This window comes from Orycteropus afer, unplaced genomic scaffold (genome assembly GCF_000298275.1).
Source record: "Orycteropus afer afer isolate SDZICR_OR568_19922 unplaced genomic scaffold, OryAfe1.0 scaffold00064, whole genome shotgun sequence".
Taxonomy (NCBI): Eukaryota; Metazoa; Chordata; class Mammalia; order Tubulidentata; family Orycteropodidae; genus Orycteropus; species Orycteropus afer.
The window spans coordinates 5221538-5245137 of record NW_006921651.1 but is presented as its reverse complement, the minus strand read 5'-3'; the positions used below and the strand labels follow the sequence as shown (position 1 = coordinate 5245137).

The 23600-nt window shown below is 46.8% G+C and overlaps 1 protein-coding gene across 1 annotated transcript; it reads left to right on the top strand.

Moving 5' to 3' along the window:
- Window positions 1–24: 24 nt before the first annotated feature.
- On the top strand, window positions 25–22595 carry DPCD (deleted in primary ciliary dyskinesia homolog (mouse)). The gene is made up of 6 exons (XM_007939933.2): window positions 25–88; window positions 9064–9144; window positions 15131–15255; window positions 15605–15738; window positions 22134–22236; window positions 22491–22595. Exons 1-6 carry the CDS (start codon window positions 25–27, stop codon window positions 22593–22595), a joined length of 612 nt encoding a protein of 203 aa, XP_007938124.1.
- The last annotated feature ends 1005 nt before the right edge of the window (window positions 22596–23600 follow it).

The following is a 23600-nucleotide window of genomic DNA, read 5'->3' as shown; positions in this document are numbered from 1 at the left end:
GGCGCGCTACGGGGCGAAGGAAAGATGGCGGTGACTGGCTGGTTGGAGAGTCTGCGGGCTGCAGAGAAGACTGCACTGCTGCAAGACGGTAACTCAAGGCCCCCGCGAGCACCTTCGTCCTTTTTCCCAGGGTCCGGCTCTCCCCGCTGGCGCCTCCGGGAAGGGCCTCAAAGCTTGGGAAGGCATAGCCGAAGGGCTGCGGCTGTCAGCCAGTCTAGGTGCCGCGTTCGCAGATGAGTAAACTGAGGCCCAGAGAAATGACGTAACTGGGCCACACGTGTCTGGACACCTTCTAGTTTTCTCTACACCATCTCGCCCCACTCTGAGTACAGTTATTAATAAATAATAATCCTTTTCACTTTCATCATCCCATTTGATCCTCAGCGCGCTCTCTTGAGTCTGATAAATTTCCACCCCATTTTACAGAACAGGAGACTGAAACCCACGGTTTTAGACCAACCCCAGTTCACCCAGCCAGTCAGTGGTACAACTGGGATCCCATGAACCACAGTCTGACGTTCTGTCGCTGAAGGCACCTTGGTGTCATGGACAGGCGGGGCACCTTGGCTTTACTTCTGATTCTGCCATTCATTCACCAGGGGCTCTTCGGTTGGCCCCTTTACTCATTTGGATCTTCGGTTGGCCCCTTTACTCATTTGGACGTCACGTTCCTAATCTGTAAATGAGACTGGTGGACCACCTCTGTTATCTCTGAGGTCCTTTCTAGCGGAAATATTTATTAAAAAAAAAAAAAAAAATCACTGCCATCCAGTCGATTTGACTCATAGTGACCCTCACTGGGTTTCCCAAGCGGTAAATCTTTACGGAAGTAGATTACTCTGTTTGCCTTCCGCGGAGCCGCTGGTGGATTTGAACAAACCGCCAACCTTCTGGTTAGCAGTCAAATACCTTAGGCACTGTGCCACCAGCGTTTATGAGTGACCCTCTAAATGTTCCCTGGGTCTTTAGGGGAGACAGAGCAAGGGCCAAAAGCTGTGAGTGGAAGGGAGTCTTGACTTTCTCTCACCCTAGGATTGGCTGGTGTAGGGTCCTTTAGATTACTTGGCAGCCAGAATGAATTACATCTGAACTCTGCAGCTGCTCTTTTGCTTGAAGAGCGATTTCATGAAACACATCAGGAGACTTTACTCCGCCCAGCTCTATACTAGAGCAGATAGAAAAAGACATGATGTCCCAGCACTCACAGTATGGTCAAGGAGGAAGACAGGTAAGTCCACAATACTGTGTGTAAAGTAGAGATCTTGTATAAAATGCTGGGAAAGCAAAGGTGGAAATGATGATCTCTTTGGAGGAAGATCTGACAGAATAAGTGACATTTATGGGTCTTCAAGAATTAATAGGTGTCTGGTAAGTGGAGAAGAGAGGATGGATATTCCAGGAAGAAAGATTCATGAATAAAGCCATGAGGGTGTGAAAGTATATGACTTATTACTAGAGGAGTAACAGAACATTTGGTGAGGCCAGAGCAGTCACTCATTTAAAAACAAACCTTTATCAAGCATCAGTGCCCTCACGCTGTGCTGTACACTATGCTAGGTGCTGGGATACAAGGGCAAATAAAGGGTCCCTTTTCTTAAAAGGAAATGGGAGAAAATGAAGAGAGATTGCAGATAAATTGGGGCATATTGTGAGAGATATCCTATACCATGCTGAACATGGTACTATTTCACAAAATGAAAAAATCAAACTTACTGCCATTGAGTCAATTCTGACTCAAAGCAACTTCCATTGGGTTTCCAGGGCTGCAAATCTTTACAGAAATATTCCCTCATCTTTCTCCCGTGGAGTAGCTGTTGGGTTTGAACCACTGACCTTCTGGTTAGCAGACAAATGTTTTACCCACTATGCCACCAGATCTCCTTACTATCTCACAGGACAGTGTTTGAACAAATATTTAATCAGCTAAGATTTTGTCTTTTTTTTTTTTTTTTTAGTAGCATCACAGAGCAATGCTTTTGTTTTTTTTCCAAACCAAAAAAGTAATACAGAATTGAATATACAGATATGTCTTTTCAGTCCTCCCTTGCAGATTTCCTTCCTGGGTGTGTGGGTGTGTATGTGTAGGGGATGTTACCTCCTTCCCACCAGGAGTTGCTACTGTTACTGATAACACAGTTTTAAATTTTTTGTTATCATAGAATTAATTCATATTCATTGTAGACATAATGAAAATAATTTTAAGACATCACCCATATCCTTGTTGTCAGGTGCTATCATGTCAGTCCCGAATCAGAGTGACTCCACGTACAACAGAATGAAGCCCTGCCCTGTCCTGCACCATCCTCACAATCATTGCTGTGTTTGAGCCCATTGTTGCAGCCACTGTGTCAATCCATCTCATTGAAGCCCCCCCCCCTTTTTTTTTTTGCTGACCCTCTGCTTTTCCAAGCATGATATCCTTCTCCAGGGACTAAGGCGCATTCTGGCTGTACTTCTTCTAAGATGGACTTGTTCTTCTGGCAGTCTATGGTATATTCAATATTCTGTACAAGTGTCATAATTCAAAAGCATCAATTCTTGTTTGGTCTTCCTTATTCATTGTCCAGCTTTCTCATGCATATGAGCGGATTGAAAAGACCATGGCTTGGATCTGGAGCAGCACCTTAGTCTGAGCACCTTAGTCCTCAAGGTGATGTCTTTGCTCTTTAATACTTTAAAGAGGTCTTTTTTTTTTTTTCCTATGATTTTATTCAAATTATTTATAGCTATGGGCATATGCTGTTAAAAATATGGATAAAATTTACTTTTTAATAAAAACATCTATCATCAACTGTTTAGCTTGTTTTGTTTTTTGATGAGATTATTGAAACGAATTTCTAAGTCCATAGTCTTATCAAAAAAACTCTTGGTTAACGTTTTAGAATCCTTTCAATGACTTTCTTTATATAGCTGAAAACTTATGTGTAACTTAAAGACTTGGGCTCTTGGAATGATAGGTCTTCATCATCATCATCATCTTTAGATTGCAAGCTCGCAGTTTCTTTGTTGATAGTAGCGTAAGATGTGGCACTGACCCTATTTTCTGAAACACCACAGTAAATGTCATTTACTGTGTCCTGAATCTGCATGATGTTATCATGCTTGATAATTGTTTCATTTTATATACTGTTGCCACTGCCTATAAGAACCTGCAGTTCTTTGTCTTATGGCTTTTTTCTTAATCATTTTTTTTTCAAAGTTGATGAAATTGTAGTGGAGAATTTCTAGTATCTTTTAAGCTGTAGAAAGTACACTCTAACACTTTTAGTACACCCTAAGATACATTTGTTTATTTTGTCTTCCCCTTCACCCAAGTTAATATGTGTCTTCCCTCTAGTTAGTGGTTTATCCTCCCTTCCCCACCCATCCCTGGTAACCATCAAAGAATACTTCTATTTTGTGAAACCCTTTTTTTGACTTTTTCCAATAGTGGTCTCATACAATATTTGTCCTTTTGTGATTGACTAATTTTACTCACTGTAATGTCCTCTAAGTTCATCTGTGTTATAAAATGTTTTGCAGATTCATCAGTTGGTCTTTTTTTTAATCAGTTGCGTAGTATTCCATCTTGTGAATGTACCATAGTTTGCTGATCCATCTGTCCACTGATGGGCATTTAGGTTGTTCTCATCTTTTTGCTGTTGTGAATAGCGCTGCAATGAACATGGGTGTGCATATATCTGTTCATGCCACAGCTCTTATTTCTTTAAACAGGTCCCTTGCAGTAGACTTACAATACATCACTTGATTTCTCAACTGCTGGTTGCCTGGGCATTGATTGTGGATACAAGTAAAATGAAATCCTTGACAACTTCAGTATTCTCCATTTATCATGTTGTTGTTGTTATTTGCCATCGAGTCGGCCCCAACTCATAGCGACCCCTCCTTGGGTTTCCGAGGCAGTATCACTATGGAAGTAGGAATGCCCAACCTTCCTTCCGAGGAGTGGCTGGTGGGTTTGAACCGCCAGCCTTCTGGTTAGCAGTCAAGTGCCTTAGGCACTATGCTACCAGAGCTCCTCCATTTATCATAATGTTGCTTATGGGTCCGGTTGTGAGGATTTTTGTTTTCTTTGTGTTGGGGTGTAATCCATTTCTGAAGGCTCTTTCATCTTCATCAGCAAGTGCTTCAAGTCCTCTTTGCTTTCAGCAAGCAAGATTGTGTCATCTGCATGTCACAGGTTGTTAATGAGTCTTCCTCCAGTCCTCACGCCATGTTCTTCATATAAGCTAGCTTCTCAGATTATTTGCTCAGCAAACAGATTGAATAAGTATGGTGAAAGGATACAACCCTGATGCACACCTTTCCTGATTTTAAGCCATGCAGTATCCCCTTGTTCTGTTCAAACAACTGCCTCTTTATCTATCTACAGGTTCTTGATGGACACAATTAAGTGTTCTGGAATTCCTATTCTTTAAAATGGGAAATATCCACAATTTGTTATGATCCACATAGTCTAATGTGTCTGTATAGTTAATAAACACAGGTAAACATCTTTCTGGTATTCTATGTTTTTCGCCAAGATCTATCTGACATCAGCAATGATATCTACACTGTCTTTTGAATCTGGCACAAATTTCTGGCCATTCCCTGTCTATATACTGCTGTAACTATTTTTAAATTATTTTCAGCAAAATTTTACTTGTGTGTGATATTAATGATATTCTATAATTTCCACATTGTGTTGGATCACCTTTCTTTGGAATAGGCACAAATAGGGATCTCTTTCTGTGGTCTGGCCAGGTAGCTGTCTTCTAAATTTCTTGGCATAGATGAATGAGTGCTTCCATCATTGCATTTGTTTGTCAGGACATCTCAGTTGGTATTCCATCAATTCCTGGGATCTTGTTTTTCTTGGAATTTTTCCTTCAGTACCACTAGTTCTTATTCATATGCTACCTTTTGAAATGGTTGAACACTGACCATTTCTTTTTGGTAAAGTGACTCTGGTTCCTTCCATCTTCTTTTGATGCTTCCTACATTGTTTAGCTTTTTGCCTATAGAATCTTTCAATATTGCAACTTGAGGCTTGAATTTTTTCTTTAGTTCTTTCAATTTGAGAAATGCCAAGCCTGTTCTTCCCTTTTGGTTTTCTAACTCCAAGTGTTTGCCCACTTCATTGTGATACTTTACTTTGTCTTCTTGAGCCACTCTTTGAATCTGTTCAGCTCTTTTATGTCATCATTTCTTCCATTTGTTTTAGCTGTTCTACATTCAAGAGCAGGTTTCAGTCTTTTCTGACATCTATTTTGGCCTTTTCTTTCTCTCCTGTCTTTTAAATGACCTTTTGTCTTTTTCATGTATGATGTCCTTGATGTCATTCTACAACTCGTCTGGTCTTCAGATCATTAGTATTCAGTGTGTCAAATCTGTTCTTGAGATGGTCTCTAAAATCAGGTGGGATACACTCTAGATCATACTTTATCTCTCAGGGACTTGTTTTCATTTTCCTCAGCTTGAACTTGCATATAAGCAATTCTCTCCTGGCCTTATTCTGACTGATGATATTGAGCTTGTCAATCATCTCTTCCACAGATGTAGTCAATTTGATTTCTGTGTATTCCATCTGGCAAGGTCCACATGTATCCCACCTACTACCATCAAGTCAATTCTGACTCATAGTGACCCTACAGGACAGTGTAGAAATGCCCCATAGGGTTTCCAAGGCTGTACATCTTTATAGAAACAGACTGCCTCTTTCTCCTGTGGAGTGGCTGGTGGGTTTGAACTGCCAGTCTTTTGGTTAGCAGCCAAATGCTTTAGTTTTAGAGCCACCAGAGCCCTTTCTAGTGTATAGTCACTGTTTATGTTGTTGAAAAAGTTATTTGGAATGAATAAGATGTTGGTCTAACAAAATTCTGTCATGCTATCATCAGCATCATTTCTATCACCAAGGCCATATTTTCCAACTACTGATCCTTCTTTGTTTCCAGTTTTCACATTCTAATCACCAGTAATCATCAGTGTATCTTGATTGCACGTTTGATCAGTCTCAGACTGCAGAAATTGGTAAAAACTTCAGTTTCTTTATCTTTGGCATCGGTGGTTGATATGTTAATTTGAATAATAGTCATATTAGCTGGTCTTCCTTGTACGTGTATTGATATTATTCTATCACTGGTGGTTCAAACCCACCAGCACTCCTCGGAAGGAAGATGGGGCACTCTACTTCTGTAGTGATACTGCCTCAGCAAACCAAGGAGGGGTCACTATGAGTTGGGTCTGACTCGATGGCAGCCAACAACAACAACAACATCACTGCCAGTGTTATATTTTAGGATAGATCCTGAAATGTTCTTTTCAATAATAATCCTGCCATCCAGAAATAATCATAATTTACATTACTTTTATATTTTCCGTTCATACATGCTTGCATATATATTTTTTAACCAAAATATCATGCTTCCATACTTTAGGTTTTTATATCTATAGTTTCTATATCTATTATCTCTATATATTGCTAGAGTAAATATAGTATTAAAAGGAAGATTAGGTAAATATTGTATAATCTTTGGGTAAGGGAGGATATTCTAAGCATAACTTCTAGGGCAGTAGCCAAAAGGAAAAAAAAAGCTATGTAAAAATAAATTATTGTTTGGGGAAACCCACTTTAAACAAAGTTAAAAGATACAATTTGAAACATATATGACACATGGTTAATGTATACAAAAGTCAGATCAGTAAGAAAAAGACAAACAGACTAATGCCTAAACATTAATATCACATGCAAGTAAAATCTTACTGAAGATAATTAAAAAACGGTTGCAGCATTATACTGAGAGAGAACTTCCAGAGGTACAAGCTGGATTCAGAAGAGGATGTGGTGCGAGGGATATCATAGCTAATGTCAGATGGATGTTGGCTCAAAGCAAAGAATACCAGAAGGATGTTTACATGTGTCTTATTCACTATGCAAGAGCATTCAAGTGTGTGGATCACAACAAATTGTGGATAACATTGAGAAGAATGGGAATTCTAGAACACTTTAATTGTACTCATGAGGAAAATGTACATAGAACAGGAGGCTGTCTTTCAAACAGAACAAGGGGATACTGCATGGTTTAAAATCAGGAAGAGAGTGCATCAGGGTTGTATCCTTTCACCATACTTATTCAATCTGTATGCTGAGCAAATAATCCAAGATGCTGGACTATATGAAGAAGAACATGGCATTAGGGTTGGGGAAAGCTCATTAACAACCTGAGATACACAGATGACACAACTTTGCTTGCTGAAAGTGTGGATGACTTGGAGCACTGACTGATGAAAATTAAAGACTGCAGTCTGCAGTATGGATTACACCTCAATATAAAGAAAACAAAAATCCTTATACCTGGACCAATAAGCAGTATCATGATATATGGAGAAAAGACTGAAGTTGTCAAAGACTTCATATTGCTTGATTCTGCAATCAAGGCCAATGTAAGCAGCAGTCGAGACATCAAAAGACATATTGCGTTGGACAAATCTGTTGCAAAAGACCTCTTTCAAGTGCTGAAGAGTGAAGATGTCTCCTTGAAGACTAAGATGCACCTGACCCAAGCCATGGTATTTTCATTCGTCTCATATGCATGTGAGAGCAAGACCAAAGAAGAGTCGATGCTTTGAGTTGTGGTGTTGGCAAAGAATGCTGAAAGTATCATGGACTGCTAAAAGAACTAACAAATCTGCCTTGGAAGAAGTACAGCTGGAATGCTCCTTGGAAGCGAGAGTGGCCAGACTTCCTCTCACCTACTTTGGTCATGTTATGTTGTCAGAAGGGACCATTCTCTGGAGAAGGATGTCATGCTTGGTAAAGTGGAGGGTCAACGAAAAAGGGGAAGACCCTTAACAGGATGGATTGACACAGTGGCTGCAACAATGGGCTCAGGTATAGCAGGGATTGTAAAGTTGGCACAGGACCAGGCAGGGTTTCATTCTGCTGTACATAGGGTCGTTATGAGTTGGAGACGTCTTGACAGTACCTAACAACAACAACAACAAATACCTAAACTGGTAATTCACTAGAAAAATGGCCAATAAACCCTTGAAACAATGTTCAGCTTACAAATATTTAAAGCCATACAAATTATTTAATTTATTTACTATGGTTGTTAGAGCCTCAAATGGGTGAAAGCCCAGGTCTATCATTTCCTAACTTCAGGACCATGACCAAGTCACATGACCTTGAAGCCTCACTTGTCCTTACCTGTGAACTACAGGTAATGGAAGCACATGGGAATGCAATGTGATAAAGCACGCAAATTGCCGGCAGATGGTAAGCACTGCATCTTGCCTGGCTGCAGAAAGCTCCAGGCCAGACACCCACAGCTATCAGGAGTTCAGACACCCACAGCTATTAGAAGCAGTGCCTTATACCCTGTCCCTGAGAGGAAAACTTTTTGAGTTTTCCTCAGCTCCTTTGAGACATCCAAATGACCTAGATGGCCTGTTGAGAGGCCCTACAATTTTGAGAGTGATTTGTTCCAGAATATAAATTATGAACAACTGAAGATAACTACAGCCCGGGAGAGTGAATTGGACAAGAAAAGTGTTTGGAAGATTCGATACAGGTCACCAGTTTTAGCTAGTGGCACCTTTAGCTTGTTAGGGGCTTTGGAGTTCTTAATCATCCACGGTATGTCAGGTGCCTATCGACTGGGTGTTAGTGCACTGTTTTTAGTCTTATTGAGGAACCCACCTGTATCTGCTTATCTATCTTTAAGGTTTAAATATCATCTAAAAGCAATAGTTTCAGCAGTTCATCCACCCTCCGGGGCTCCCAGAAAGTATGGATTCCATGATAATGTGAAATTCTGTTCTACACCTCCCCTCCCTTTGATCAGGATTCTTCTATAGAATCTTTGATCAAAATGTTCACTAATGGTAGCCAGGCACCATCCAGTTCTTTCTAAAGCATGTCTTAAAGTAAATGGTCATTGATGGGTGGTTGGCAAGGAGTTCGTGGGAGGCTCTAGGAGAGTTTCTTAAAGTCCCAGTGCTGTTTACTCATAGGTGCCATGGTCTGCAAGAGGACTGAGGAAGAGGAGGCTTTGGGGTAAGGTACTTTCTGCTTTTTCACAGGGAGAAGGAAGGTGCACTATTTGTTCCCAGACGGGAAGGAAATGGCTGAAGAATATGATGAAAAGACAAGTGAACTACTTGGTAAGTGACAGAGACTCCCAGCAGGGGGGCTGACCTGAGCACAGGTGAACACCCGTAGCCTGAGTCTCAGCACCAAATGTGCAAGGTCCGGGAGACCAAAGCCCTCCAGACAGCACTGCCCCTGAGAATAGTCCGAGGTCAGAGCTGGGCCCGGGCAGGTGGAAGCCTGGAGTTGACCAGTAAAGCCACCGCACACACATCCCCCGCCCCCCACAGCCGTTTGAGAGCATGAGTAGCCCTTCTCAGGTGGGAATGGGACTGTAGAGAAACGGCTGAGAAGAAAACTTGACAGAGGAGGTGGTATCGGAGCTGAGTCTTGTAGACTGGCAGCTGTAAGGACAGGCTTTCACTGCCCTACCCTGTCTTTTTGGGCTGTGTTTTTTGAAACCACACCAGGAACAAGCAAGTCTCTGGCCAATGCATCTGACCTTGACAAAGGGCAGGGGCAGCAAGAAAAATGGGCACTATTAAATCAGGCCCTTACCTAGGACGGGCAGAATCAAAGCGGGCAGGGAGGAAGAAAGGGTGACTTTGCAACACAGTCACTTTCATTGCAGCGGCTCTTTTCCTCTAAGAATAGGTGCATGGGTAGGGGTTCCAGCTCAGCTCTGGGAGTGATTTGATGTGCCTGCTCTCGGTTCCCAGGTACGCACCTCAGTGGTGACCGCCTTCCCAGAGCTGGGTGCCTCGCTCTTTGGCCTAGGGCCTAGGGCTGTCAGCAATGGGAGTTGGTCTCTTTATTAAGTTCCACCTGAAATGCTCAAACCAATGATGGAATCCTGGGCTGGGTTATTTTCTTGTCATTATTCTCGACTTTAATTTCTTCCTGGACCTGACCGACAGGTAGTATTGGCCAGGGAATTTCTTTTTCCCTTTTTCTGACAGCTCATAAATGTCTAGACCCGACAACACAGATTACACTGGTTTGTATTCTCTTAGTCTCCGGTCTTAACACGTGTGTCCTGCGCATGTTCAGTCGCAGAGTGAAGTGTTGATCCCCCCTTATTATGAGCTGCTTGGGCTCCAGTCCCAATTGGTTTAGTCTGGTGCTATTAAAAATCTTGATGTGTTTAGCATATGACACTGATTCGGTGGAAACCAATACAGTAGTAATATCCTCACAATGCATTGTAATTTATAGCACTCCCAGGGGGTGACAGCCTTGGAATGCCTAACAGGGGAGAACTTACGAAAGCAGAGGTCACGTGGGCTAACCACCACCATAACCAGGCAGAGACTAGCCTCTGCTCCTCTCCCCAGCCCCCTGCATCACCTCTCTTCTCTACACAGAGCAAATAAAACGCTATAGCTGCTGTGGCTGTAAAAACAAACAAACAAATAAAACCAGGCCTCTTTGTTGTGCTTGGACATGAAATTAAAATGAAAGACAACTCAAGGTTCCTTCATCTGTAGCACTCTGTGCCCCATCATCCACATTAACCTGTCACTTCCCCTGTTGGCAGGTGGGGATGGACCGTGGTGTCCAAAATCCTTTTTCTTAAAAGTAGAAGTGGAGACTCATAGGAGAGTATTGTTTGGCTACAGGTAACCTAATGATGATATCAATGCCATACTTTTTATTGGGTGCCATGCTCAGTGCCTTATGTGAATTACCTTATTTAAACATCCTCATTGGAGCCCTATGAGGTAGATACTTTTGTCCCTGTCTTACTGTTGGAAAGAACTGAAGCCCCAAGAGGTGAGACACCTTGCTCAGAATCACAGAGCTGATTAGTTTCTGAGCAGAATTTAAGCCTAGGTTTGCCTGATTAAGAGTCCTTGCTTCCATTCACAACAGTATGTCCTTGGGAGGTGAGAATATTTAAATCCAGTTTCCTTCTTACTAAATTTTCACTCCCCAGAATGACCTGAGTGGGGGCTGACTGGGGCAGGACAGAGAAGGCAGCTGAGAAATAACCCACCCACACCACTGGGCTCCCGCCCAAACAGTGGAGCCCTTTCCTCCCCATCACCAACGGGTGCTCCCTCCGCCCCAGCTGTCCTTGCAGATTCCATTTCACGACTAATTTTTAAGTATTGAATAATCCCAGGGCCTGAGGTGGCTTTTGGTCATGCAGTCTATGGAGTAAAAATACAGAGAACATGGATTTGTGTGGCAGTAAATGGGAATAGTGTCCATTCTTTCAGCTGATGATACAGACTTGATAATTGGCCACCTGGTTTTCTGTTAGAAAAACCCACAAAGTAATTTACAGAGGAGGAATCGCCAATAGGTGCACATCCATCTAGGACAGAGTTATTGGGTTGATGTTAATCAGCATGTTAGTGTCATGTTGTCTGCTCCCCTCTCAATGCTATTTGTCCCCCCTCACACCCCCCACAATGAACACTGTATGTATTCATAGAGGGAAAGGCTGAAGGGCCTGCTAACAATGATCGGAACATCAAACCAGCCCAAGGACACAGCATGCCCAGCGGGCAGAGGCTGAAGGGCAGGCCATCCCCCAGCGATTACATTCGGATTACTGGCCTAATCTGCTTTGGTATTTGACCGCCAGCCTAACCAGCCCAGGCTGCATTTGGAGGATATTGAGCACTTTCATCCCCAAGCACTTCACCGGCTTTATAAATGACCCACTCCATTCCCTTCAGCCTCCTCAGGGATGGGACGTGGCAGCTGTTTAATAGCCACATAGCAATGTCGCAGTGTTTTAGGGCAGAAAAGAAGAATCCTGCATCCAGTCTAAGCTGCAGGGAGTATTTAGGAAAAGGGAATGTAATTATCCACGTTGGAAGTGGGCCAGGGCTTGGAGCTTTGGGGAAAGAGGCCTTGAGGACCTCCACTTTCCAGCCCACCTGAAAGATAGAGCCTCCTTTTAGCAGTCCGGGACATCAGCCTGCTTCCTGCTGACTTAGGAAAAAGCCCCAGGCGCTGCCTCCTTCATATAGTCCCCGGCAGACCCTTTACAGGTTCATTGAAAGTCTCCTTTCCAAGGACTGGGCCAGGCTTCGCCAGGAAGAGATGACAGCGTCCTGGGGAGCTCGTGCACACACCAGTTTGGGTTGAACGTATAATCAAATCAGAATGACAGCAGGTGGAGGCAGTCTTCTGTTGCCGCAGGAGCTGTCCTTGAGTTCAGGAACAAAGACAGGGACAAGGAAGACAAGCGAAGACAAAGTATGTGTTTACACGGGGGTGTTCACGTCCGTGTGTGTGGGAGAAAGAAAAAGGATTTCACCAAAATTATTTCTTGGGTCCTATCTCTTAAAGGCATGGGTGGGGAGACTGTCTTCTGAGTTCTAGCAGAGGGCTTCATTCTCGAGGTTTTCTTTTTTAAAAAAAGTGAAGCAGTCAAGGGTGCCAAGTTCCTGTGACCTTAGGTGGCTTCTGAGGTCAGAAGGAAGGAAACCTGGGGCTGGAACTGGCTCTTAGGGCCACACTGGTCTTTGCTGTAGTATATACAATTGACCAAGGCCCAGTATTACAGGAATGCCTCTTCTGTCCAGCCCTAGATGGTTAGATAGTCCTCATACTTATTTTTCAGTTAATCAAATCTTCTTCTTTAAAGACTGAAATATATAGAAGAAATAGAACGGCTTTTCTAAAATACAGAAAGCGTTCTAAATATTATTTACGCTTACTGAGCGCTGATAGACTAGAGGTAGCCTTTTATCAGTGACTCAAAATCTGGACTTGGAGTCAGGAGACCTGAACTTTAGCTATGGCTTTTGCAAGTTAGTTTATAGAATTACTGAGCCTCCGTAATTCTTCATACTCTGTCCCCTGGAGAGTGGCGGCAGGGGTCAAAGGAGAACAGGCAGGGAAGAAATACTGTTTCTCATCTGAAAACACAGATGCTGAGCTATGCTATCGAACGGACCTGCCATCTTTAACGTGTGTGATGACTGTGCTCTCCCGCTAGCACCAGGGTCGGGGTCTACAGGGTGCATGCTTGGCCTTGCACTAGGTAGTCCCCGGTGCTATGTGGGCCCAACGCTGCCCTCTGAGGTGAGCTGTCCCCACATGCTCTCAGTGTGCCTGGGTGAAAGGTGACTTCCTGCCTGATTGTGCACAGAGCATTTTCTGCGTAGTCCGAGTGAGCGTTTGGGAGTGATCTTTCCTATAGTGTAGAGTAAGGTACGTGGATCTTGTCACCATATGCTGCTGCTCAGAAGCATTTGTCACTTCTGAGTTTGTGGCTGTGACAGAGCCCCCAGAAGGCTTCCAGTTAAGCGAGGTATTATGTGAATATATTTGAATATACTCCTGGTCATAGTCCATTCACTTAAGAAAGCAGTATCTGTGGGGAGGGAAAAAAAAGTTGCCTATAAAGCGTATTTCCAAGTCTTGCTCTTCCTTATTAATTTTCATTATAAACTTGGAAATGTGTTTCTAGGGAGAGTTTTTGGCCCTAAGACGTAATAAAATCACACTGCAGTATGCAGCAGACCTCATAGAAGCACATATTCAAGGGGAAATTCTAATTTTACAGCAGACTTTTGTGTTGAGCTCTCATGCCTTCCTGATAGCAGTGAGGGGGCTTGATTTGGTACAGCTGCTGCAGCGGTCGCAAGGAAAACCCTCAGCCTGCCTGGATACTGAAGATCAGACTGCAGCCGCCAGAGCCCAGTCCAGAAACAGGAGCAAACAAACAAAAACAGCTGGGGCCGAGCACCGTGCCCCTTCTGAGCTGTTCAGCTCCTTCCAACAGCTCCGGGAACGCTGGGAGCCTGGAGGAGACCCAAAGACAGCAGCTGGAAGGGGAAGCAAAATAGAGGGGTACAGCTGGGGGCGGGGACACCATTGCAGTTATAGTGGACTGCACCCACACCAGCAGTCTTCGCAGCCTGGCTGAGTGGGGTTCCTGAAGATCCCAGCAGGGGTTTTCAGGTAACGACCATTGAACTTATTTCTTGATTTACAATTTCCATAATGTATGTACCTTACATTAAAAAAAAAATCCTTTACCAACAGCTGACTGAAAACCAGATGATATGGAGATGAGTATTGGCATGATGAAAAGATGAGTCCACTTTACAAAACACCTCACATTTGAACTTCTAGAAGTAATGCATTTAAATATAATGTGTGCCTAAAACCGTTTAAATGTAGTGACTTAGGGTGACATAATGGGTAAGGCATTTGGCTGCTAAGCAGAAGGTCGGCGGTTCAAACTCACCAGCTGCTCTGCAGGAGACGATGAGGCAATCTACTTTCGTAATGATTTACAGCTTTGAAAACCCAATGGAGGTGCTATGAGTCTGAATCGACTCGATGGTAGTGATTTGGGTTTGGGTTTTTGGACCTGAAATGAGTAGCTTTCTGTCTTTGGACTTTCTAGATCAGGAGACAGATCTGCGCGACTGCTTTCACCCTGTTGTTGTTGTTGTTATGTGCCGTTGAGTCGGACCCGACTCAAAGTGACCCCTCCTTGGGTTTCTGAGGTGGTATCACTACAGAAGTAGATTGCCCAACCTTCCTTCCGAGGAGTGGCTGGTGGGTTTGAACTGCCAGCCTTCTGGTTAGCAGTCAAATACCTTAGGCACTATGCTACCAGAGCTCCTAACACCGTCCCTCTGCGGTGCCATTGCTTTCACAGTGCTGTGACTCGGATTCGAACTGAGGTTGCTGCGGCCACAGTGCAGGGTACTAACCACTATATGATCACGGCAAGCTCCCGGGGACTCGCGCTTTCACCGTTTTCATTTTTCCTTTGCATGTTTTTTAGAGGGAAAAAAAATCCATCTCAACTTCCACTTTTGAGGATCTGAATCTTCCCCACTACCAGTTGTCAGTCACCCTTTTTCTAACCCTTGCGTCATTTTCTTGCTTGAAGCCACACCTGGGTGTACTCTCAGAGCTTTGCTCCAGTTCCTTTTGCCTGGGCATCCATGCTGCGTGCTGTATACGTTGTCCAACATTGAAATGTTCTGATTTCAGAGGTTGGGACGGCCCTGCTCAGCTGGACAAAGCCCAGCGTGAGGGCCTGGAGTCCTGCTTTCACCCCTTTCCTTCTTTCCCCAGTGAGAAAATGGCGCATGAGAAGTGCCCTGGGAGCCTTGGGCCAGTGGCAGACGGAGGTGGGCGATCCTGCGCCCCCAGGAGCAGGGATCCTGGGGCCAGAGCTCATCAAGGAGAACAATGCCAATGTATGTCTGTCTGTCTGGGGCGGGGGCGGGAGCAGGGCAAAGGTGGGCTGCTGGTCCTTGAAGATGGGGTCTGTGTCTTGTTCACTTCCTCCTGTGCAGTCGCCCATCTGACATAGTGCTCTGTGAATGTTTGCCGAATGAATACCCAAAGGGTTTGGGCTTGGTCATCCCAGTGTGAGGGCTCTAGGCCTGCAATACCACAGCAGTAGCAGCATCAGAGGGAGCTATGGAGAGAAACTCGGTGTCTCTGGGCCCCATGGGGCCACTGGGTGGGGCTTTGAGGAGCGTAGGAGCTATCCCTTCCTACCTCTCCCCAAGAATAGTCCTTGAGTTGGATTTGCCTCTGCAGCCCATCTTTATGCGCAAGGACACCAAGATGAGTTTCCAGTGGCGGATTCGAAACCTCCCCTACGCTAAGGATGTCTACAGTGTCTGTGTGGACCAGAAGGAGCGCTGCCTTGTTGTCAGAACGACCAACAAGAAGTGAGTAGTAGCATGCTGGGTACTCGTGCACTGTGGTATGAGCAGGCTGGAGGTGGAGGGGGTCTGGGGTTATGTCTTGGACTTCTCCCTACCCCAGAGGTGAGAGAAGCCTCCTCCCTCTGCCTCTGAGGAATGGACAGAGGGAGAGAGGCAAAGAAGGGGAGGAAGGACGGGAGGACGAAAACCTCAGTAGGCACTGGAAGCTCTAAAGGATCCCTCTGCCTCCCCTCCCCAGGGCCAGTTTGAATAATGCCATCAGCTCCATCAGGGAGAGATTGCCACCTGAACAACGGACGAGTGTCTCATGCAGTAGCTGGCACATACTGGGGCCCAATAGCATGCGTTCAATGACCAGGAAAATGAAGGAGCCACATGGCCTTAAGTAGTTCCTCTGTAAGGCTGTTGTGACCTTGGCAACCTGGCTGGATCCAGTAAACCAGGTCCCTTGCTGCACCAAGGAACAAAGCAGATCCTTTGGCCTCCTGGGAGTCTCCTGCCTTATTTCAAAAGGGGTACTCAACTTCCTTTGCTTCTCTTCCTGTGGTCCACTAGCAGAAGGGGCAGGAGAGGCAGAGTCTAGGAGGGGACAGAAGGTGGCTGATGAGGACCTGGTAACTGTTTCTGGACTGACCGTCTTGGAACTGTATTGACCTCATTTGGGTTTCCAGAACTCCGACGGGTCAAAGAGCCCTGTTTGAGGCCTGAAGAGAACAGCCCTGAAATGAATCAGTCTTAGCCTGCACCAGAGGGATTGCAGCACAGGGCTCCCCTCTGTGAAAGAGATTTGTGGCACTGAGCTGGCAGGTCTTAGGCGTTACCTGTTCACAGCTGTGAACCACCCTTGCCTGGGTGCTCAGCCCAGCCCAGCGTTCCACGCAGGCAGGAAGAACAGCGCCTCGCCCCGTCTTCTAAGCTTGTGGCGCCAGCCTCCCCTCTTGTCTCTCTCAGGGCCGTGAGACCCACGGGAGAAGCAGTGTGGCTCCCAAGCTCCCCAAGTGCAACCCTGGGTCTGCCCCTCTCTCCTGACCTCCACACCCCATCACTTTGTCAGGGTTCAGGGGACAGGGAAGAGGTAGAGATGAATGAATTAATTTCAGGGTTATTGCTGTACATGCAGCCAGCAGCCCCTGCAGTGGGCCTTGTCTATAAATATAAAGTCATAATAATAAGGGTTTGCGTTTATAAAGCACTTTGAAGCCCTCAGATAAAAGGCAGTTTATTCCCGTTATTGTTCCCATCATTAACAGGAGTCAGTGCTTAAAGTGGAATTTAGCAATTTCAGACAACAGAGAAATTGCCTGTAGGAAAACAAACTCTGTGCTTCAGCAAGCATTCCCTGGCGGAAGAGGCCCTGGGTCCAAACTGGGAACAAAAGTGCTTCTGATAGCACTTGAATCTGCAGCCCAGCAGTTTGTGGAGCTGGCTGCTGCCTCCCTTTTGTCCCCCAGAGGTCACTGTCGAATACAGATATCAGGCAGAAATGTGATTACCAGGGAGTAAGAGGAGAGAGGCTAGCTAGCTCACCAAAAAATTCATCTGCTGGCAGGTCCTCTGGGTCCCATCTCTTGCACGTATCCAGCCATAGGTGGCGCTGTTGGCCAGGAGCTTCATGGCTAGAAGCCCACTCCAGTGCCCAGGGCTGGGAAAACAATTTTAAAATGATGGGTGAGGCCAGGTGGGATGGGAGTGGGGCCTTGGGAGGGGCAGGGCTGGTGGCTGGAGAGGAGCCCCCACTGAGCTTTGGGCTGGTAGGCTAGAGAAGCAATGAAACCCATAACTGGCTTCTTCCTGGACCTACTGACGTCTTCGTCTTCTACCTGGAGTATTGTGTTCTTTACTTCTATTACCGCTAATTAAACAGAATGTAATGGCCATTCCTTTAAGCAGTATTAACTTTTTAAGGGTACTTTTAAAAATCTGTTCTCTGAGCTTTCCATCCTCCAAGGGTGGGCAGGTGCATTGTTTTATTCTCCTGTTACATATTGGTGTATCTCTGAAGGCAGCATGGTAAGCTGACCTGAGGGGAAGGTTAGTGACAGTCTCCTTGGTGCCTAGGCTTGTGTACTTTCTACCATAGTGGCATTTTTCTCACTTGACCTCTTTCTTCCCCTGAGGTTCCATGCCTGCCCCTAGTTCTAATGTTCTGCAGTGTGGTTACCAGCCGAAGCCAGGCTTCCTTCATCCTTACCTGTTGCCCCTGAAAAACTGGTTGGTCACTTGTCTTGAAGGAATGGACTCTAGTGTGTTGTGCCTTTGGCCTCAGGTATTACTGAGGGAGGGAGCTCTGCTGGCGTAGTGCCTAAGGCACTTGACTGCTAACCAGAAGGCTGGCGGCTCAAACCCACTAGCCACTCCTCGGAAGGAAGATTGGGCAATCTACTTCTGTAGTGATACTGCCTTGGAAACCCAAGGAAGGGTTGCTATGAGTCGGGTCCGACTCAGCCCATAACAACAACAACAATCACTGAGGGATGAGTCAAGAAAGGAAGTGTGTTCTCGGATCCCAGAATGGCACCATCTGCTCCTGAGAAGAGCATCTGTGCCAAAAGAAAGTTCTTCACCTCAGCCCAGAGGTTGGCAGCTGTAAGTGGAGTGAGCCAGAGTGCTGGAGTAGGAGGACGTTGGGTTAAATCTGACCCCTGCCTCTAATTAGCTGTACTATTTGAGGCGAGGTTTCCTCATCTGTCGCAGGTTGTGGGGAATTTGAGGAAATTGTGCATGAGCAGACACTGAGCACAGGGGTTGTGGCTGGCCTCAAGTAGGGCCCCCACAGTTCTTTGGAAATCTGAATGAGATTAGCTGATGTAACAGTGGTGATGCTAACACTGGGAGGTATTAATAGGCATTGCTAGAAAAAAGGATTCTGTGGTCAACCAAGTTTAGGAGACTCTGGCTTAAACTGGTTTCTCTTTGGCAGGCCTGCTGTGAGCCCTAGTAGTGGGAGTGCACGGTTGACACAAGGAGGGCCTGCTGTAGGCAGGGTGACTGCAGTTTGGCCAGAGCCTGGATGGCTAAGGAAGAAGGAAGGTTGGCCCGCTGCCTGCTGGTCTTCTCAAGGCCTGACTGGAGACTTCTCTGGGCAGCTCTGGCTGTGCAGTGTGAAGGATACCCACTGGGGGGGGGGGCATGGCTTGGGGGGCTGCCGTATCAGCTCTGCTTCTACTTTTAGCCTCTCTTCCAGAGCCTCTCACTCTGAGCCTGGCCTTTTATGCCCTTTCTCAGTTCAGAAGGACTGAGAACTGGGGAGGGCATTCAGTAGGAAGAGATGGGCAGGGCATTTCTGAAATCACCGAAATGAAGGCACTGCCCATTTGGCACAGGAAGACAGAGGGACAGAGTTGGACCGTTCTGGGCCTTTTTATAATGATTACAGTTCATCTAGTTCAGCTCCTTTGTTTGAGAAAGAAATCTGGAAGAAGAAACTGAGGCACAGAAGTGGCCTGCCCAGGGTCACAGAGCAGGGCCAGGAACCCTACTGTGAGCCTTTGCTTCCATTGTAAGTCTTTTTGAAGACTTTTGACATGCAAAGAAGGCCACTTACGTGTTGGAGGGAGTGCCTGGGAGACCTATGCCCAGAGATTCCGAGGGAGACATGTTTGTTACTGCCCCCCTCTTAGTCCATGGGTTCCAGAAGCTCCCGTGCCCATTTCCGCCCCATCCTTGGACAGAGGCAGGAAATCTAGACCAGGTGGTCTGTTCCTTGGTGGTGAGAAGGTAGAGAGATGGAGGGTCAGGAGATGTGGGGAATTAGTGTTTGAAGTCAGGGCTTGTCCATACAGCATCTTTGTGACTTGGGCAAGGTAATGTTTCTGTGCTTCACCTTTCTCTTCGGGAAAAAATGGCTAAGAGAGGTAACCAATTGAGAGAATTATTTTGAGGGTCAAATGTGTTTAGAACGCTGCCTCGCACAGAATAAGCATTAGTATGTTGTCTTTCGTTGCACTGTTGGATCTGAGAACCAAGAAAGGAGATGGGGAGGAGGAAGGGGGAGCTGAGTGTCTGCAGGAAGCCAGGGAGCTACCCTGCTGGGAGGGTTTAGCTTTGGGCAGAAGCACTGTGTCTGCTAGCTGGAGCCCCTGGGGTACAGGGACACAGTTGTGTTTCTTCTCCATCCTTACATCCCCAGCCACAGCCTCTGTCCCATCAAGGCCTGGGACAGAGTTGATGCCCCATAAACGTCTGCTGCCTGAGCTGCCTGAGGCTGAGGGTTCCAGCTTTCCAAGAGCACAGTGGGTCCCTGGGGTCCCTCTCTGGTCCAGGCGCTGATGAGAAGGTCCAGTGCAGTTCCCTTCGGGGCAGACCCCAAAGCCAGAGAATGAAGGTAAAAAGGGGGGGCCTGCTGGTGCCCCTGAGGAGGCAAAGATCCCCATCCTCCCTTGAACACTGCCTGTCAAGGAACTTCTGGTGACAAGTCGCTTAACCTCAACCAGTGAACGAAATCCATCCAATCGACTCTCAAAGCGAGGCCGAGCTCTAGAGCCTCCTTTCCCTCTGGCCTTGTGAAAGGTGGCAGGAGCAGGACAAGGAAGGGTGGCAAGCTGTGCACCCCAAGTTTCCTTTGATCCTGTCACCGTTGGCGTTGAGGCCAAGCCCCAGGATTCTTTTTCCAGCCCCACTGTCCCAGCCTGGGAAATGTGGCTCGTCATTGCCCCTCTGAGGTCGCACAGGTGTGTCCCTCCCCCCCTGGCGCACAAGCCAGGTAGGATGTTCCCATGGTCTGCGTGGTGGCGAGGCCTCGCGGCCCCCATCTGCTCTGCTGTGTGTCAGGCTGCATCTCTCCCTGTTCTGTTTTTTGTGTATATTTGTGGGTAAGATGTTAACACTTCCTAACAAGCCTTTGTGTTCATCTAATCTCTGCTGTTTAACCTTTGACTCCCCCTATTATCAGTGTCTGCCACCTTTGCTGGCCAGCCCAGCCCCAGGAAGAGCCTTCAGCCTGGGCTGACTAGGAGGAGGCTGGGGCCGGCATTCCTCCCCCGGTCTGCAGGCAGATGGATCACCTTTCCCTGGGGCAGAGCTTTGGAAAATAAAGCAAACTTGTGGTGCCATTAGGATACCCGGCTCCCCCCGACTCCTTTTGAACTGTCAGCCTTTGAGTAAACATTCTTTTCCTGCCGTGGGTCCCAGCACCTTGGTGGGGGAGTGGGGAACCTGGGAGGAGAGGGGCCCTGCAAACCCTGCTGAGCTGAGGGATTTGGGCAGGAGGAGCGGGGGGCAGAAGTGCTGCATTGATGTCAACTAGCTGAGTCCCCAGGGCATCGGGGCTTTTGAAGTGGACTCGGACTCCGAGTAGCTGTAGCTGTCGCGAGGAGGACCAGGCCCCTCTGAAGTACTAAAAGCCACATCCTCTCCAGGCCCCTCACTTGAGTTTGTTTGTACCTGCCTGCAGCTTGTCCCTTTCCAGCCCACACAACCACTGCGGCAGAGGGGTACTGTGCCCAGGTGACAGGTTTGGCAGCCGCTGGCTGAGCTGCAGCTACACTTCCACCAAGGAGATGACATAGTCCTGTTGTCAGAGTTGAGGAGGCTGTTCTTTGTGCTGTGGTGTAAGAAGCACTGGACTTGAATCACAAAGCCACTGATAACGGGCTGTGTGAAACCAGGCAAGACATTTCACTTCTCTGAGCCTGAGTTTCCTCTTCGGTTAAAGAGGTCAAATTTCCTGCAAAACAAAGCCCAGTTGCACACATTGTGGGCCAGGTGTTGCTATCTGGGTATTAGAAAGGATCATTAATCTCTGGACTGGCACCTGTAGAGGCCAGGGCCTGGGTGTGGTGTGTGAGAAGACGAGTAGGAACTCATGGACAGCAAGGCAGCCGACCCCCTCAGAGCTAGCTTCCGTGGTTTGTCCTCTTAAAGAGTTTTCCTTCTGGATGTACCTTTCTCTTTGCCTCCAAGTCGAGTCAGGCTGACTGAGCCTTCAAAGACCCCGAGAGAGGAAAAGGTAGCTTCCTGAAGTGGAAGTCCTGTGTGAAAGGTAACTGCAGGGCCCCGGCTCTGGGACTCGCCCTTACTGTTATTCTGTCCCGTGTCAGAATAAGTGTGTCCGTTTTCTGTATGGTACCACCATGGGGTTTGGGGTATAGGGGCAGCCCAGGTTGTCTGAGCATCTGTGTATCCCAGGAGGCTGCTTTGGGAGTCCCATCCCTTAAGTCTGAGTCACTCTGACCCTGATCTAATGAAGGACTAAGGAGTAGTTCTGAACGTCTACTGTTGGACAGGCCATAAGACTTTCATCCTTTCCCAGGTCACTAAACTCTGAAATACTGCTGTTCTAACAGGTTTCTCTTTTATCCCAGCTGTGTGGGAGGTGTGGAAGAACTGTGTAGAAGCTTGGTGGCAGATGGCCTGATGCCCAACTCTTAGGGTCACCACGTGTCTTTGTGTTTCTTTAGGTACTACAAGAAGTTCTCCATTCCTGACCTAGACAGGTACCAGCTGCCTCTGGACGAGTCTTCCCTGAGTTTTGCTCACGCCAACTGCACTCTGATCATTTCCGTAAGATTCACCCAGCCTTCTTGGCCACTATATCAGGGAGTGTCTTCTACTTTCCCTGCCCATAGGATTGTCCAGTTCTGGCCTTAGCCCCTAGGATGTGTTTGTTGGAGAACAAGCATCTCTAATGGGGGGGGGGGGGGCTCAGGTAGGAGCCTGACTGTACAAATAGAGAGTGGAAGGGGCCCTGTGTGTGTAGGGAGGGGAAGGGCTTCAGTGGCTGAGTTACATCCACTACTTCCTGGCTCCATCCACAGTACCAGAAACCAAAGGAGGTCCTGGCAGCCGAGTCAGAGCTACAGAAGGAGCTGAAGAAGGTAAAGACGGCCCATAACAGTGACGGGGACTGCAAGACCCAGTAGTCACCCCCAGAGCCTGCACTCCAGGGTAGGGGGTATGGGTACTTCCTGTCAAGCTATGAGACTTAGAGGCTTAGGCCTGCCCGGCATGGGGACAGCCTCCTCTCTTCTAGAAGCTATCGAGTCTCTGTAAGAACCAGACCCTGGGGTACTCCTAGCCCCTGTGCTATGATCTTATTTCCTGAATAAAGTCATTCTGAGTTACTGCTGATGGACTGCCCCCTCTTGTCCACCTCTGTGTGTGCTGCCTGGCCAGTGGTCCCAGTGGCCTCCCCAGGGAAGGTGCTAGTGATGACATTGCCTTCTCCATCCTGGACCAGAGCAGGGACCTTCAACATAAAGCCTTCAGCGTAGAGGGAGGTATGGAGAAGCATACGGGAGTGCTAAAGAGTCTCCCCAAACTCGGAGGGAGACTAAGCCAGAAGTAACTCCCTAAGACAGATGTGGGCAAGAGAGGAGTTTTTAAAATGCGGAAACCTTGGAAACAGGCCTAGGATGTTAAGCAATTGTGGGTGAAAAGCTAGAATAAAGGTCTTAGTATTACTACAGGGTGAGTGTGTTGAGGTGGGGTGGAGGGGTCACAACAGATAGCAGCTTAGCCCCTAGCTGCCCGGGGAGCTTCCATATTCCTCTCTCCACACCCCAACAGTGATACCCACCCCACCACCAGGGTCAGTGGGACGTTTTCATTCTTTAGGTCAACCAGGCCATGAGGTTGGTCTTGTCCTTTCCACAGCAGATAACATCCCCTAGTTTGAGTCTGTCATGGCCTCCTCGGACTGCCCAGCCAGTCCGGAACCAGATCTATGAATAATCAAGCTTTATTTTTACAAAAATGAAAACTGTAGCATGTTTCAGCAGCCCACCTGAAGTCGGTCTGGCTCAGCACTCACTCAAAACTGCTGGGTTCCTCTTGCCGTTTCTCGGTTTCAAAGCAAAACCAAGCCATAGTGTCCCAGGTACGAGCCCCATCATCTTCATCAAGGGTGCATTCTGACCTGGAGGGGA